This window comes from Melanaphis sacchari, unplaced genomic scaffold (genome assembly GCF_002803265.2).
Source record: "Melanaphis sacchari strain LSU unplaced genomic scaffold, SCAv2.0 Contig123_pilon_pilon, whole genome shotgun sequence".
NCBI classification, from domain to species: Eukaryota; Metazoa; Arthropoda; class Insecta; order Hemiptera; family Aphididae; genus Melanaphis; species Melanaphis sacchari.
Window position 1 is genome coordinate 408,710 of NW_020270491.1, and position 15,730 is coordinate 424,439.

At 28.6% G+C, this 15,730-nt stretch overlaps 1 protein-coding gene across 1 annotated transcript in view; it reads right to left on the reverse strand.

Moving 5' to 3' along the window:
* The window catches only part of LOC112590971 (irregular chiasm C-roughest protein-like), a 148,563-nt gene that overhangs the window by 19,155 nt on the left and 113,678 nt on the right, over positions 1 to 15,730 (reverse strand). The window contains exons 5-6 of the mRNA XM_025334590.1: positions 6,631 to 6,758; positions 5,322 to 5,603 (exon numbers count right to left, since the gene is read on the reverse strand). Of these exons, the coding sequence (XP_025190375.1) occupies positions 5,322 to 5,603; positions 6,631 to 6,758 (410 nt within the window). The remainder of the gene's footprint in view (positions 1 to 5,321; positions 5,604 to 6,630; positions 6,759 to 15,730) is intronic.

The following is a 15,730-nucleotide window of genomic DNA, read 5'->3' on the forward strand; positions in this document are numbered from 1 at the left end:
TAATTTATTCTTTAAAATTGCATCACATATATTTTAGTGGTATTGGAATTTCCATTCGATTTTCTAATTAAAAAATGATTTCTTTTAAATAAACGTGCAATAAAAAAAATAAACAAAAGCATATTTATTATTAAAATATTTTTAGTAAGAATAATAATTCTTAAAAATGATTTTAAAAAACTATAAAATTAATTTAGTATCAAATCTAGTATTTTTTATTAACTATAAATATTGATCAAATAAAAATTATTAAAAGTTATAAAAATTTTCAAAATATTATAGCTCACATATATACTCCAAACCCATTATTATAGAAATGTAGGAATATAAAAATATCCTTAACCGATTGAATTAATTAACTCGAAAACTACTCGTTTGAGTTTTGATCTCGATACGTTAATATTTTTAGAAAAATTATGTATATATTTTGATAAATAATAGTAGCCAAAACGAAAAGACGCGCGGAAATCTAGCTGATATCAAATTTTTACTATTTATTTGCTCTACATTCAACAAGAAACTACAAGAAACATGGGACTAAAAAACACACCTATCAAAAGTTGTACCTCATATAAGGCATACTCGCGAGGTGTTACCACGATATGAATAGGCGAGACACGTGGTGGACCACTATACATGTATAGGACATGTATAGGCTGTATTCTCATAAATACTCGTTATTATATTTGGTTTTGGAATCGGTTCAAAATGCATAGACGAAAATATGTGCTGTATAATATTTATTACATATATTTATATAGGAACGCGCATTACACACACATAAATATATTATATTCGTGTACAAATGATTTACGCGCTGACGGTCGATCTCATTTTTGGTATGCGTTTCTATTATTATTATTATTATTATTATATCGTTGTGTATGGTTCCGGCAGCGACAATCGTAATTTTAGACGGTACCTAGTTTTTTTCATGCACGTTTAAAACAGGGGAGACTCTAACGTGACGTCGAGGTGTAACTGTATTATATACGTACGATCCCCAAAACGCAGTCTTATTTATATATATATTTTTTTCCATCACATTGACATATAGGTTTAGGGGTTAATGTTAAACTGTTATTCTTAAGATCTTTTATTTTTTAATTGTATTTGTTATTTTTGTGGCGAGTAAATAATTTTTAATTTTTCATATTAGTTTAAATGTAATAAATGTATTAATTGTGAATTTGGAAAACTTTTCGCTTCTTACACAAGATTTGCTTTTAGAATCGAATTATTTCATTTTCCAGTTCAGGTATAGGTAATATATGATCGCAAGAGATATAATAACGAGACAATACGAATAAAGGATATTGATCACTATACATTTTATTATCGTTAAAACTTGTTTTACTTGAACGAAATTTTACGCTTGACAGACTGTGCAGTCGATATATAGTGAATTTCACGAGTAAAATATAAGTAATTATAGCAGTAGTTAACTTACTATTCGCTCAATATTATGTTACCGTGTTACATAATAATAATGATAATAATATGACATTGTTATTCGTACTCAAATTTGTGTGAACACAATAATTACCAAATCATTATTATTATATTTAAACACCATGCCGGAACATTGCAGTTTATACAGAGTGATTTACCAATTATGACATTCCCAATTTATTTCACTTAATAATGAATTTATTCAAATTCTAATTTATGGAATTTTGAAATAATATAGGTTCTGAAAGACCATATTTTAAATTTATCATAGCTCTCATATTTTCCAAATAATTCCAATAAAACGAGCATATTATTCTTAGTACTCAATGTTAAATAATTAAAAAATTACTTGTTCAAACTTTGGTTTTGATATCTAAATCAAAATTTTCAGAAAAGTTATTCGCTAAATACTTTAATGAAAATAGGGTTCTCATTTTAAAAACAGAAAATTTTCGTTACTCTGTGAGACATTACCTGAGTGTTACAAAAATTAAAAGAATTTGAAATAAATCTCCGAACATATTGTGTATTAAACATTCCAAAATCAGAATTTGAATGAATTCGAATTGTTACACGAAAAAACAGGGGTAAAAATGCTTGGTAAATTGGAGTGTTTGGTGGCACTCTGTATATTTATAAAATGAGTATTAAAATATACAAATACGGTTGGTTGTACGGATTTAACACCGACTCCTCGGGAGAGGGCGTGGAGTTCCGATAATTGGCGTCCCGTCCCTCGGAAATTATTATATTATGCATATATATATAATAAAAATAAAATATACGCTATACATGCACGACCTCCGCCGACTGTTTGCACGTATTATTATGATTTATATAATAAAGCAATTATTGTTATTATGATTTATATAATAAAGCAACTACTGTTATTTCATTGTATAATAACAATAGCATAGTTTAGTATGTCTTTATAAAATCAATCCTTTGAAGCGTTTTATTATTACAATATTATTCATTGTAGTCTTCGCTGTTGTCAATATCACAAGAGTAACAATGAAAACAAGGATTGTGAAAAAGCATATGATTTTCCGGCGTTTAAACGTGAAACCTTTATTCAACGTTGTACAGTGACATCCGCGTTGATTTTTTTGTGCCTACCAGTGTTTAGATCTATACAGTAAATCTATAAAGTAATAATGTATTTAATCAAATTCTGATTTTTAAAATATTTAAATAAACTAAGAAACTATGATTTAAAATTCTTAGGAATTTCCGTGCTATTTAAGTGGTTTTTGTGACGATGCAATAACTTCTGTTTAAAATACATATAAGTCATATTCGGTTTGTAATGAATTAACATTATGTAAAATGCTTAATTGCATTTAAAAGGCAAGCGTTTACGAGTAGGATCTTAAAAGCAACCTCCCTCAAATTATCCGAGATCTATTCATTCGAAAACTACATACCTAAAAACTAAGTTTTATTCTTAAGATAACTAAGAATAGTCCAGATAATATTAATATATCTTACAGGTATTTTTAAGTTATACGTTTATATAACCAGTAAACTGTTTATTATACTCTTTACATGCACCGATATCACTCTATATATGTATATATAATATATACATATTATATGTATAGGCACTTAGACTAATGTGTGTAAGGGTTTTTTTCTGTATCGTCTCGGAACAAAAAATAAAATAAAAAACGTATACTTCGATAAAACTAAAAAACCGCGTATTTCTTCGTTTTAGTCAAACCGCGTTTTTATGTATTTTTTTTTTCATTTTACGATTATATGCGAATTTCAAATTCTTAAAACGCTTCGGCATAGTTATTTGAACGTTTCGTCTTGCAAATGGTATTTTTCGTTATTTTTTTTTTTTTTTTTTTGGACCAAACGTGCAATACGAGTAATATAATAATAAATAATAATATATTACACCATTACTGGTCTCAAAAAATGGCTGGCTTTGGCTTTTGCCTTAAGTACAACGTGTTTTATTGCGATAAAGTGCGCTGTGCATATATTATTTTTTATACTTTGGTATTCAAATTACAGATTTTTGATTTAATGCTTAAACAATAGGTTTAGTTTGATTCATAATATAATTGATAAGGACGACCGTCAAAATGTATTTAGCGTCATGGAAACATTATATATAAAAATAAGATTTGTTTAATGGTTAGCACTTTCAATTTTTTCAAAATATTTTGGCTTAATTTAAAACCATTACAAAATAAAATTATTTTTACTAGTATTCGTAGTTTTAGCTCATTTTAATTATTTAATGATAGCATATATTTTTTAATTAACGTTTAGAATCTAAATATTTTTTAAGAATTGTAACGTATAAGTAAAAATTGTTTTTTTTTAAATAGTAACTAATAAGTTTTAAGTATTAATTATTTGAATTTTAAATAATCGGATTGGAGTTGGTTTAACGCATCTCACAAAATGTTTATATCCTCTATTTCGGCGAACTAAATTTTTAACGCTTATTACTTATTAACTAGTACTTACTCTTTTAAATTTCGATTTTTATTGAAATTTCCAAAAATATATTATAATTTAGAATATGAAATCAAAAATTCATTAATGATGATAAAAAATAGAAAATGTTCTATTTCTTTGATTAAATTTCAAAAAATAATTATTATAGTTATTTCAAAAATTGAGTTTTAAATCTTGTTGTACTTTCAAAACAATCAACCTTGAATTAATTTGAAAATATATTACAGCGTGTTTTGTTGGTTTTCTGAAGATAAATAATTGTATGAAATATGATTATTTACAAAAATAAAGGAAATCATAACAATCTAATATAGTTATTCGAATTTCTCATCTGTATTCTACACTAACCGCTTTTACAATTAGTACTAATAAATAGTGATTGTCCAGGAAAATAAAAAAAAGAGGCACCAAACAAATAAATAAACAACAACCATGAAACAGGCTAAAAACTTGTTGACTGAGGGTAATTATCATTGAAAATCGATCTTTTTAATCAACTCGAGCCGATTTGTGGAAATGCAACGCAAACAACCGATTATTGATACTGCTACAGTACGAAATTAAAAACTATATTTTCTTTCACAATAAATTGTATAAAATTACAACATTGAAAGCGAACATTTGTAAACTAATATTGTCCTTAAAAATAAAAAAAATTGGAAATATGCATGATTAAATAATATAAAATAATATGTTTCTATATGTTATTTTATACTTTTAAACGGGTAAATTTAAAATATACCTACTTAAACGTAGCAATTTAAAAATATATTGTTTAAACAATCCCTAACCTACCCGTTAATAGTAATTTCACAACTGTGATTTTGTTTTGAAAATGCATAAAATCGGTTTGACATAGATAAGATATGCTGTATTGTATAACATGTCTTTTAGTATGACTTCTGGACTGAAATTCTTATAATAAAATCGAAAATAAGGTTAATACTTTTGAGAAATATGCATATTATTTTTTTGTTATGTACTTGTATACTTTATGTTTTGAAACAGGTTATGCTAAAAATAATGTGGCAATATACATACTCTTAAAATTGTTAATCATGAGATGAATTTATGGCCTATCTACATGACAATAAATCAAACAAGCTAACAGTAATATAAATAAATTAAAAATACGCGAATGCAACAAAATTCGAACAGAGACACTCGCTGTCTTAATATATTAATATTAATAATTCATAATCGTGGGCAAGTATGTTTTTATGCCGTTAAATGTTGTTATTCTTTCCTATCACATATTTTATGGAATATTTCTTCCGTATTATGTACCTATACTATTGATACAAAAAAAGTCACAAAAAATATTTTACACGATGTGCGTAATATTGTATTTAACCTAACGCGTTATAAACCGTTGACCGAGAGGTACTCACCGAATAATAGTTTTGATCGTTCCTGGTGCCGATGACGGTGCCGTGGTAAGTCCAAACTATTCGGTCGGCGACTGGCACGGACGAGGCGACGCACTCGAGCCGGACTGTTTCGGACGGTGTGCCGTACTGGATACGAGGACTGTTGATGACCGGCTTGCCCCTCATGAACACAGATGCCTCAGCATTTACCTCCCCTAATCCTAACGTGGTGGCTTTGCAGTGGTACCGGCCGATGGTTGTGTTTGTCACAAGCACCGTCAAGTTGCTGGTCGTACTCATCACCTGCGGCCAAACAATGGAGTTATAAAAAATATACGTAAATATATTATATTACATTATAATATATAGGTATACGACTTTATGCGTATTAATTTTGGGTTACGAGGATGATATACCGCCGAGATGCGTTTGTACGGGAAGACGAGACGAATGCATAACATAGGTACATGCGTACATGTAATATAAAAGTATAGGTATCATCGTATCACAAAATTTGGAAAGTTCATTTGAAATATGAACTAATTTAGTTGAAGCACATCTAATAAAATTCACGAACTTATTTCGTTTAAGTGCACGCGTAAATGTATTTACAAATTCATTTTTTTTTTTTTTACAAAAATACTTATTTATAGTTTCACCTTGCATCTCAATGATTCTATAAATATCATATTCAATAATAAGATAGTGTCATAGTATTTAAATAATTAAACAGTATTTAAATAATTAAGAAGTATTTCAATTTCGACTTGTTTAATTATTTTATATATATACTATTGATAAGTTGATAATATAGAAGATATAATAATATTAACTGGAAAATTAGTTTTAAAATAGAATTAACTTTCAAGTTTTATGTTAAATAAAATTAAAATTAAGTTGATGCACTTAAAATATGAACTTAATTCATTTTCGTCCATACGTTTCAAACTTTTAATAATGAATGAGTTCATTCCGAATTCTGAGATAATCTTGTTTATATGGGTATCAGTAAGCATTTTAAACAATAATTATATTAGACAATAAATGATTAACGCTTTTTGTTCTGAATCTGAATGCGTAGGACGATGACAGAACTTACGTCTTTGCACCGCCCTTCCTGCCTTTAACTTGGTTTTGACTGATATGTCATGGGAGGGATTAAAAAAGTATATAACTTATGAACAAAATATTCACCATCGTATTATGCGTGATTAGAACTTTCAAAAACAATTAGAATAAATGATAAATATTACCCCAGGGCCATCAGGTGTAATTGCCACAATAATAATATTCTACATACTGTGATATAATATCAGTTCACCAACTCACTTTTTTTTGTTTTCTCAAACGTCCACTCGATGGTTGGTGGTGGATTGCTGTCCACATCACATATAATTGATACATAACTTCCGGTATCCGCTTGGACATTTTTCGGTCGATTTTTGAACTGAGGTTTATCTGTGTAAAAGAAAAAAAAACAATAAATTAATTTTGTACTTGTAATTGTATGAAAAATTATTAAGTGGAAATACGCGAAATATTTAGCCGACAACATGGAATAGAAATATAATATACTGCAACTTTGTGAGTGACGAAACAATTAATATCACAACTTAATTTCCAAAGCCTTATTTTAAAAACTGAGGTCCTAACGCTAAAGTTGAGAATTTTATACTACCGCTATGCTGCTGTATAATACTGCAACGACGAGATTGACTCATCAAGTGAAAATACCAATTTGGAAAACTCTTAGACGATATTTTTTGACAAGCATACAAAGATTAACGTTACTTAAACTGATACTTAGTTTCTGGACATAGGTCCATAACACCTCGGGTGAACAGCGAACCATATTATTCACGATGGGACTTTCAAAAATCACGTTGACGCCACTGATCTACGTGTTAGGTACTATATTATGGTCTATTAAACGATATCTTACAATATAATTATATAACTGCAATGGCCAATGTTATCATCAGATTTAACTCTCGAATAATAATAATTTTTTCTGTGTTTACTATCAATGTTATCAATTTATTGGTGTAGTGATGAGTAATGTTTATTGCAACGATGCCGAAAAAGTTCACGACAACGGTGTAAGTACTACAAATCTGAAAACTGTCGTCAATGATGTATGGACAGTTTAAAAAAAAAAATGTTGTCGATCACGATGACTTCATATTATTATTCGTTCGTCGCGTATTGGTTAATAAAATGATACACAACCGTCGAAACGTTAATAATTAAATTTTTTTTCACCATCGGACCTTCTAAATAATATATATATATACGTATTATTATTATTATTATATTACAAAGATTGCGGACGTGTGCAGCACTACACGAATTCGACGTTGCGTAATTAAAAACTAGTAATTAAAATGTGGTTTTGATCAAAAAAAAAAAAAATAAAAATAATAAATAAAAATAAAAATATAAATGTGAAAAAAATCTGAATCGTAAAATCAGCTCTGGTGAGAAACCGCTTTGATTTCCCGGGGACCGTGACAGGCACGACGAGTTCTCGGACGTGCACCGTGTTTAATACACACGCACACTTACACAAAAAATGACTGCGGTCAATGATTTTAACACATTCGAAATTTATTATTACTAGGTAATACTTGAATTTTATTTTACTACACGTTTACAGGTAACCTAACGCTGAGCAGGTGTACATTAATCGGTATATTTATCGAGAGTCAGCCGCGACGTCGTTTTGTAAAAATGTCCTACGAATTGGTACCGAAACATCATATAATTATACTAATATGTAAGGACACTTACATTAAATTTATAATCAACAAGGATTTCCTATGGTAACTCACTTTCGATTATGTCGCTATAGAGTATATCTCTCACTACATCTATAGTATAGAATGTAAATGTCTTTATACGCCTAATTTTATAAGAACTCCTGTGGTTGTTTTCTTAGTTCTGAGAGGGGAGGAGGTTTAAAATTTAACACAGAATCAACAAATTGTTTGATTTCAAAAAAGAAGAAAAAAAAGCATAATGTTTTGATAAGTTCACAAAATTCAAATTGTCAATTTTTCTTTAATTCCTTCGTCGTTGTTGAGAGGAGATTTAAAATTATACGCTACACTACATTTTAATTTTTTGCCATTTCACTCCTCTTTTTCCATCGCTGTTTTAAATATTTCATAAACAAGCAATAGCTAAAATAACATTAAATGAGCATACTTGAGCATGAAAAAGACCATTTAAAAATATTATTATTATATGCACTATTATCATTGTTCTATTTACAATATTATGATAATTAATTGGAAAGTCAGTAACTCCAGCCCATGATGTAGTGCAAATATTTTAACGCTGTAATATAAAATATAGCTTGATGGCCTCCTTTTTACCACAATTCATAAAGAAAAAAAAATAATGAAAAAAAAGTTTATAATTTTCAATTATTTTTAGTTAAAAATGATTGCTGCAGGCTTTCCAGATTAATGCACACTGTGTATAGATGTATACATCGAGCAGGTTTATGGCACGTAATTTTCGAATGTTTACGACGTTGATTGTTCGTATTACAGGAATAATATTAATGTTAGTAATCATTCTATTTATTACGCGTATTATATTTGAATGATCTCTATGACCGCCTATGATAATTTTTCAAAATAATTTTTAGCGATTTTGTGGAAAAAAAATGTTGGGGATAAACATACTTTGTATAATCGTGTTTTTTTTTTTAAATTTTAAAATCAAATACAGTTAATATAATTTTTTTCAATTTTGATGTAATAATATCGAATATTTGAAAAAATTATTAATATTTTTTTTGTATATATAAACGAAGTAGTGGCCCACAAAGTTTAAGAGGTATCATCCCTATCCATCTTTTACTCTGTTCTAAAATGTTTAAATATAATAATAATAAAAGTTAAAACTTTTTACAACAACAGTGGTTAAATTGAGTACAGTGTTATAAAAATAATAATTACAACAATAGACTTGGTGAATAAAATAACTGTTTATTTCAAAACCGCAACAGCATTCATTTAAAGAATTGTTAGGGTAGTTACCATTGTGGCGTCACGTGAGTTTCAGTCTGTCGAATGTCGAGTTAATAATTGAATCGCGCGGAACAATATAAGGTGATGAGGACTTTATTATGATATTATATTATTACATATTTACACGCGCAAGGATCATGTATATCTAATTATCTTATTTTATTTTATTTTAAATGCATACGGTCTGAGCCTTTTTATAAATTTAATATATTATTGTATCATTTGTATCTATGTAAAATATATCATACGTCTGCCGAAATCAGGGTTATTCCGCCCGAGCAAAAGCAGCTGTTCGATTCCATCGAAATTAAAAAAAAATTGACTACCATTTCTGTCGAAAATGATTGCGAATCGTGAGCAGAATTATATATATAAAATAAATTTAACATCTGTTTAAAACAAATTTGGCGCCTACGAAATGTTTCGAGTTCCCCTTTTTTCATTTTTTTAACACGACTGTGAGTCAGATGAATAAATCTAATTTATACTACTTAACGATCAATTGTGTAACCATGATCGCATCAAAACTGCCATACAACGTTTATGGAGAAAAAAACGCATGGTGTTGCCTAGAATAATTGTTCGCATATATTATATATTATACAGAATGTTCCATATGACTTATTGCTCATGAATTAAATAATTTTTTAAGTAGTTTTTTTTTTCAATTAAGTATTAAACTTTGTGTAATAAGGATAAAAGCTTGTGATTAAAGGTGTGAAAAATATATAGGTATGGGAACTATGACAGTTTAAAAATTATATCGAATAAAACTATCTATTCACGTATTACCTATAAAAGTGTAATAAGACATATTATTCGTATGTGCAATAGTTATTAAGAACTATTTTCCAAAGTATCTATTATCTATACACATACATCTAAATTTTCTTGGTAATTTCTTGTTAAAATTCTAATTTAGATTATAAACATTTTCAATAAAATCACTTGTCTAATGCCCTAATGATAAAATGGAGTTTTTTAAAATAGAAGTATTTGTATCATAAAGGAAATCTTTTAAATTGTATTAACAAATCTAGGTACCTAAATACTTAAAAATACGATTTTTATACACATTGAAAATGTCTAAGAATCAGAATTTGAGTAAACGGATTATAAAAGAGAAGTGAGCATTGTGATTGGCGAATCACTCTGTATATAGTAGTCAGCCGTGTCGATGAAACAAAAACCATATTAATAATATATAATTTATATATATATATATATATATATATAAGTATACTACATTATAATACTTGTTATCGCCTATTAATATTATTATGGTAGTATGTCTGGTAATAATTATACTGCGACAGTGACTGGGAAATGTTACGGTTTCATGAATATATATTATTATTATTTTTATACGGCGAGGCTTTTCCGAGAAGACGTGTAAGCGGGAAACTCGAAAAAATTTTCATCGCTTCGTAGTCACGTCGTCGTAAAATATTGACAATAATATATGTTGAATTTATTGGAAAAAAATATAATAGGTATTAAAATTCATCGTCTCGACTTGCGACAGAACGACCGTAATTATAATATTATACATTTTACAAAATGTAGATAATATGTGGGGTGTGTCTTTTATCATGGGAAGCTTGATTTCATATTATTTTTATGATATGTCCATATCCTCCACGAAACATAAACGGGCTTCTTCTACAATCGGGTTATGTGTCGTAATTGCATGTAATTATATTGAGCGCTGTGCGATAATCTTTAAGTAATTCAAGGGAAAATAAACGGACCGCCAAAAATATTTTACATCAATGCTGTTTTTATTTTAATTATTGATCTTGATATAGACTCCAAGAAGAATAACTTGGTAAAAAAAAAAAATAGTTTTTTGGAGCTTGAATTTTTTTGTTAAATCATCTACCGTATATATATAGGTATAGATAAACTTTTTCGAAAGTGTTTCTCTAATCACTAAAATATTGGTATATATATTTAGTATTTATATCATATATGTATAATGTATATATGCAATTGTACCTATGTATGCGTGCTTCGTTTATACTATGACATGTACAAATGCGCTATAAACCAACTTGCAACGACAGTGTTGCTGTTGTATTGATGTACATATAAGTAAACTTTTTCAGAGTCAGGTGGTTTTGCGATGACGAGGGCGTTATGTCAGAAAATACTGTTTTATCGGAAGAAAATAAAAATAAGAAAATCGTCCAACTCTCATTAAAAATATTAATGAATAATTACGAAAATAAAATGACAATGATATATTTTGTAAAAAAAATATATTATTATGCAAATTATATATTATAAACTATAATGACACAATTTTTCTGGGAATCAACTTCACGTTTAAAATATGAGAACCATATACTTATATAGAAATATTGTAAAAAATATTATGTGGCATTATGGTAGTACATGCTCGAAATCTCTGTATCAAATTAAAATTCAAACGAATTCCTCTAAGGTATAATTTTTATTGTATGAAGAAGAAGCGAGACAAAGAAAAAAAAACATCGACAAATACGTATATTAAATTTTTACAGTCCCACGTATCCGTCCATGCAAACTTACGGTATATGTATAATAATATGTACGCGTGTAATATTATTGTGTATGTATACCATAGAACACGTATTTTTCGGTTATGGTGGAACGTCGAATGAATAATATCGGTTTCACACAACGTACACACGTGATGTCCACACTGCACGCGTATACGCCCGCATCTGTTTAAGCTCTGAACGTGTTCGGATCTATTCTATATATATATATATATATATAGTTGTGATGACATATTATTTTACATCACGATATTATAATACGAAACGATTATAGTATTATACATTATTATCATAATATTTGTGTGACAAAAACCATCGAAATCCGAATGCGACCGTCGCCGTTCGATCGTTTCACGCGATTCGCATAAAGTGCTTGTGAGGCGCATAAACAACATAATATTATTATTACGACGAATCTGCTGCAGTCGTTACACGGCGACTCGGTGTTACCCGTGTTATATTATTTTTGTCACGAATCAAATGTATAAATATACGAGTACATAATATACCAACCACAATAATGTTTGATGTTGACCACCAGTCATCAACTATATTATATTGGATTAGGTACAATTTTTGTTTCACCCAAACACCCACAAATTCTCACTGTGGTTTTATTTACGACAAAATTTTAACAAACAGATACATATTTTATACTCGTGATGGCCGAATTGTATTTTGCAAATGAAAAAATTACATATTACCTATTTCTTTAGTACAAAATAATCAATACAAATAATATTTTAATGCGTTGACGTTATACTATAAGCGCATGAGTTGTTTGTGTCTTACTGGCGCACACCATTGCAAATTCAACTCGTCAGAAGATTCGTTTAACTCTGTTTATTTTTGGTATTAGAAAAATAATAGACCTATAATAAAATTCAAATATAAGAATATTACCTAAGGCACTGCGTAGGTTTCTTCGTAATTTTATTTTGAACTAGGTCATGCGAATATTTTAAAATTATACATTTTTAAACTTCATGACTTATTGTATCAAAATTAAAATATCAAAAAAGTCTAGAGTCAGGGCTTCGGATAAATATTATTTTTACTTACAATATGCTTAAATTCATTCAAATATAAGAGTCGAATGGATTATTCTGTACGATAACATATCGCTATGGTGCACTATTGCGGTCTATCTACAATCTACATCGTAGAATTATTGTAAAAAAATAATAAATATGATCTATGCGATTAAAAAATGTATAATATGACAAGAACTACTATACAAAATACCTCCTTTACAAGTTTGGAAAAAAAAACTAGACGCGTGTGTAACTTTCGTCTTCTGGATATTTTTATTTTTTAAAGAATAACAATATGCATCAAGTATGTGTCACATTATATTATCTCTGACGACCAATGGTCGTGACTCGTGACTGTGACAAACAGTAGACTAGACGGGTAATTAACATCGGTGATAATATTATTTCAGCGCAGACATCCCGGATGGATATTATGTCTTTCGCTCAAGCCCATTTTTTTTCTTTTATTGTTATTATTTTATTTTTACCACGCGCAAGTCAAATCATTTTTCGTGTTTTTATGCATGCATAATACTTGTCATTCGTTCAATACGACGGTTGTTTGCTACGATACCGAACACTTATGCATATCTATACAAGGTACGCATAACATTCCATAATATACTGAAGTCTAATAATTGTTGTCTATGACGTAAGGATTGTACGGGATTTAGCACCAACCTCTAAGGCTGCGAGTACACATTGTTTGAGCATTTTTCGATGAAGGAATCACTATAAGGATATTAATATATTGTGTAATTTATCATTGAAGCTGCATCTGACTTATGAAAAGATATAGATACTATAGCTATAGCTAATTATATCTAAACGATATGCTGGTATGCGCACCGTGAAGATTTATCACAAATCGAAATCGCGATTTTCGCATTAAATTATACCATTGATTAAAAATAATCATAGTAATTAGATATAATTAGTATTTATAATCAATGAAAATATGGTATTATGTCAACGGGGTACACATGTACAATAGGTGCTAACAACTATACATTATAATGACTAAAACGTAAAAAAAAGAAGATATCAAGAAAAAAAAAATATATAAAAAAAAATAGCATTTTCAACAGAGCATAATTCGATTTAATATATAGGTGTATAATGTTATATATGAAAAACGAAATCGATAGAAACTTCGTTTACAAAATCCGCACAAAACGTAACGTGCGATTATTAATTTAATTTTGTCAATATTCGCCACGGATGAATGCGAAACGTATTCGATTTACAACACATATAGCTATAGTAAGCAGTAAGTACTTAAGTCGCCGCTGCAACCGTCTAGAACACGTGTAAATGTCGTCATCGTTCCGAAACGCACTGCACGTGAGTACATGTGTTACATCCGTACATGTAGCATATGTATATACATTGCGGCGGTCTTCTCTGTTACGTGACATTTAGATTTTATTGCTTGTGTAATAATATATACGGCAAAGGAAGAGCACAAGACGAAATAATATAGAAATAAAAATAGACACATTGAAGAATCGAGTGCTCGAGAGCTGCAGACGACGACCTGCGATGAACCACGGTAGCGAGTTTTAAATTATCAAAGTATTATCTGTTTCTGATTAAAATACTTAAACATCTCAAACACTCCCATAATATATTATATATTATAATGTAACATAATTATTACTACTACACGAATGTGTGTGTTCACGGTGCTTTATACATTTTCTAAAAGCGTTGTAGCGTATGTATTTCAAAATCAAATATATCAAACGAGTATCTTTTCAAACGAGAATTTTTTTTAATTGACTTATAGACGACTGTTTTGAAGTCTAGATTTAATGAGTGTGACTAAACTTTCAATGCGTTCAACATTCGCGGAATTCAAATGTCAACATTTTTTAAAAATTTTTCTTCCCTAGATTAAAATATAAAAATACATATCGAACTTCTATTTTAAAGTTAAAAATCTAAATTGGTCTACCGGAAAACACGAAAAAAAAAAAATGGATAAATGTTTCAATAATTATAGAGCTTATAGCTTTAAGTAAAATAATAAAAGAAACGTATGTAATATGTACATGGGCGTACACGAGGACACTTGCCTCCCCTAGCTGCCTCACCATCACTATGCCCATAATTATATATATCTCAAATATTAAAAATGAAAATTTTGGGATAATGATGATTTTGTGCTCGTTATCAATGCATAATATCTCTGTAAGTTATGTATGTGCGTTGATTCCGCATATACCGTGGATAAGGAACACTTTAAAACTGAGTATTTTACGAATATTTTTAAAATTAGTTTATAGAACATCAAACTATCTAACAAAAGGCTGTGCATTTTTTCTGACTTAAAATTTATATACATGGTCAACATAGCTTCATTTTTTTTCAAGCGACAACTCCTATTTTTACACCATATTCGAGTTGGTTACATTTTTTAAAGTAAATTTGATGTATCGTTTCGTATTTTATGAATTCAAAATTGACCAAATGAGAATTTATTTTTATTTATTTAGGTAATTTTTAGTTCAAAACACTATGGTACAATCAGAGCACATAAATTTAAAGTTTTTCTTCAATCTTTTAATTATTTTATTATTATTAAAGTAATAAATATTTTTTTTCCAAAATTTAGCCAGCGTGCAAATTGTAAACTGATTTTCAATTACCTTTCATTCAGTTAGTTTTTAGTTTAAAATACTAGTTTATTTATATAGATTACGCTGAAAAGCCTACAGATTAAACTTTGAAATTAAGAATCATAATAAAATTTAAGTTTTCAAAACTTATAATTGTTATAGAAATAATGATTCTTATATGTTAAATGGATT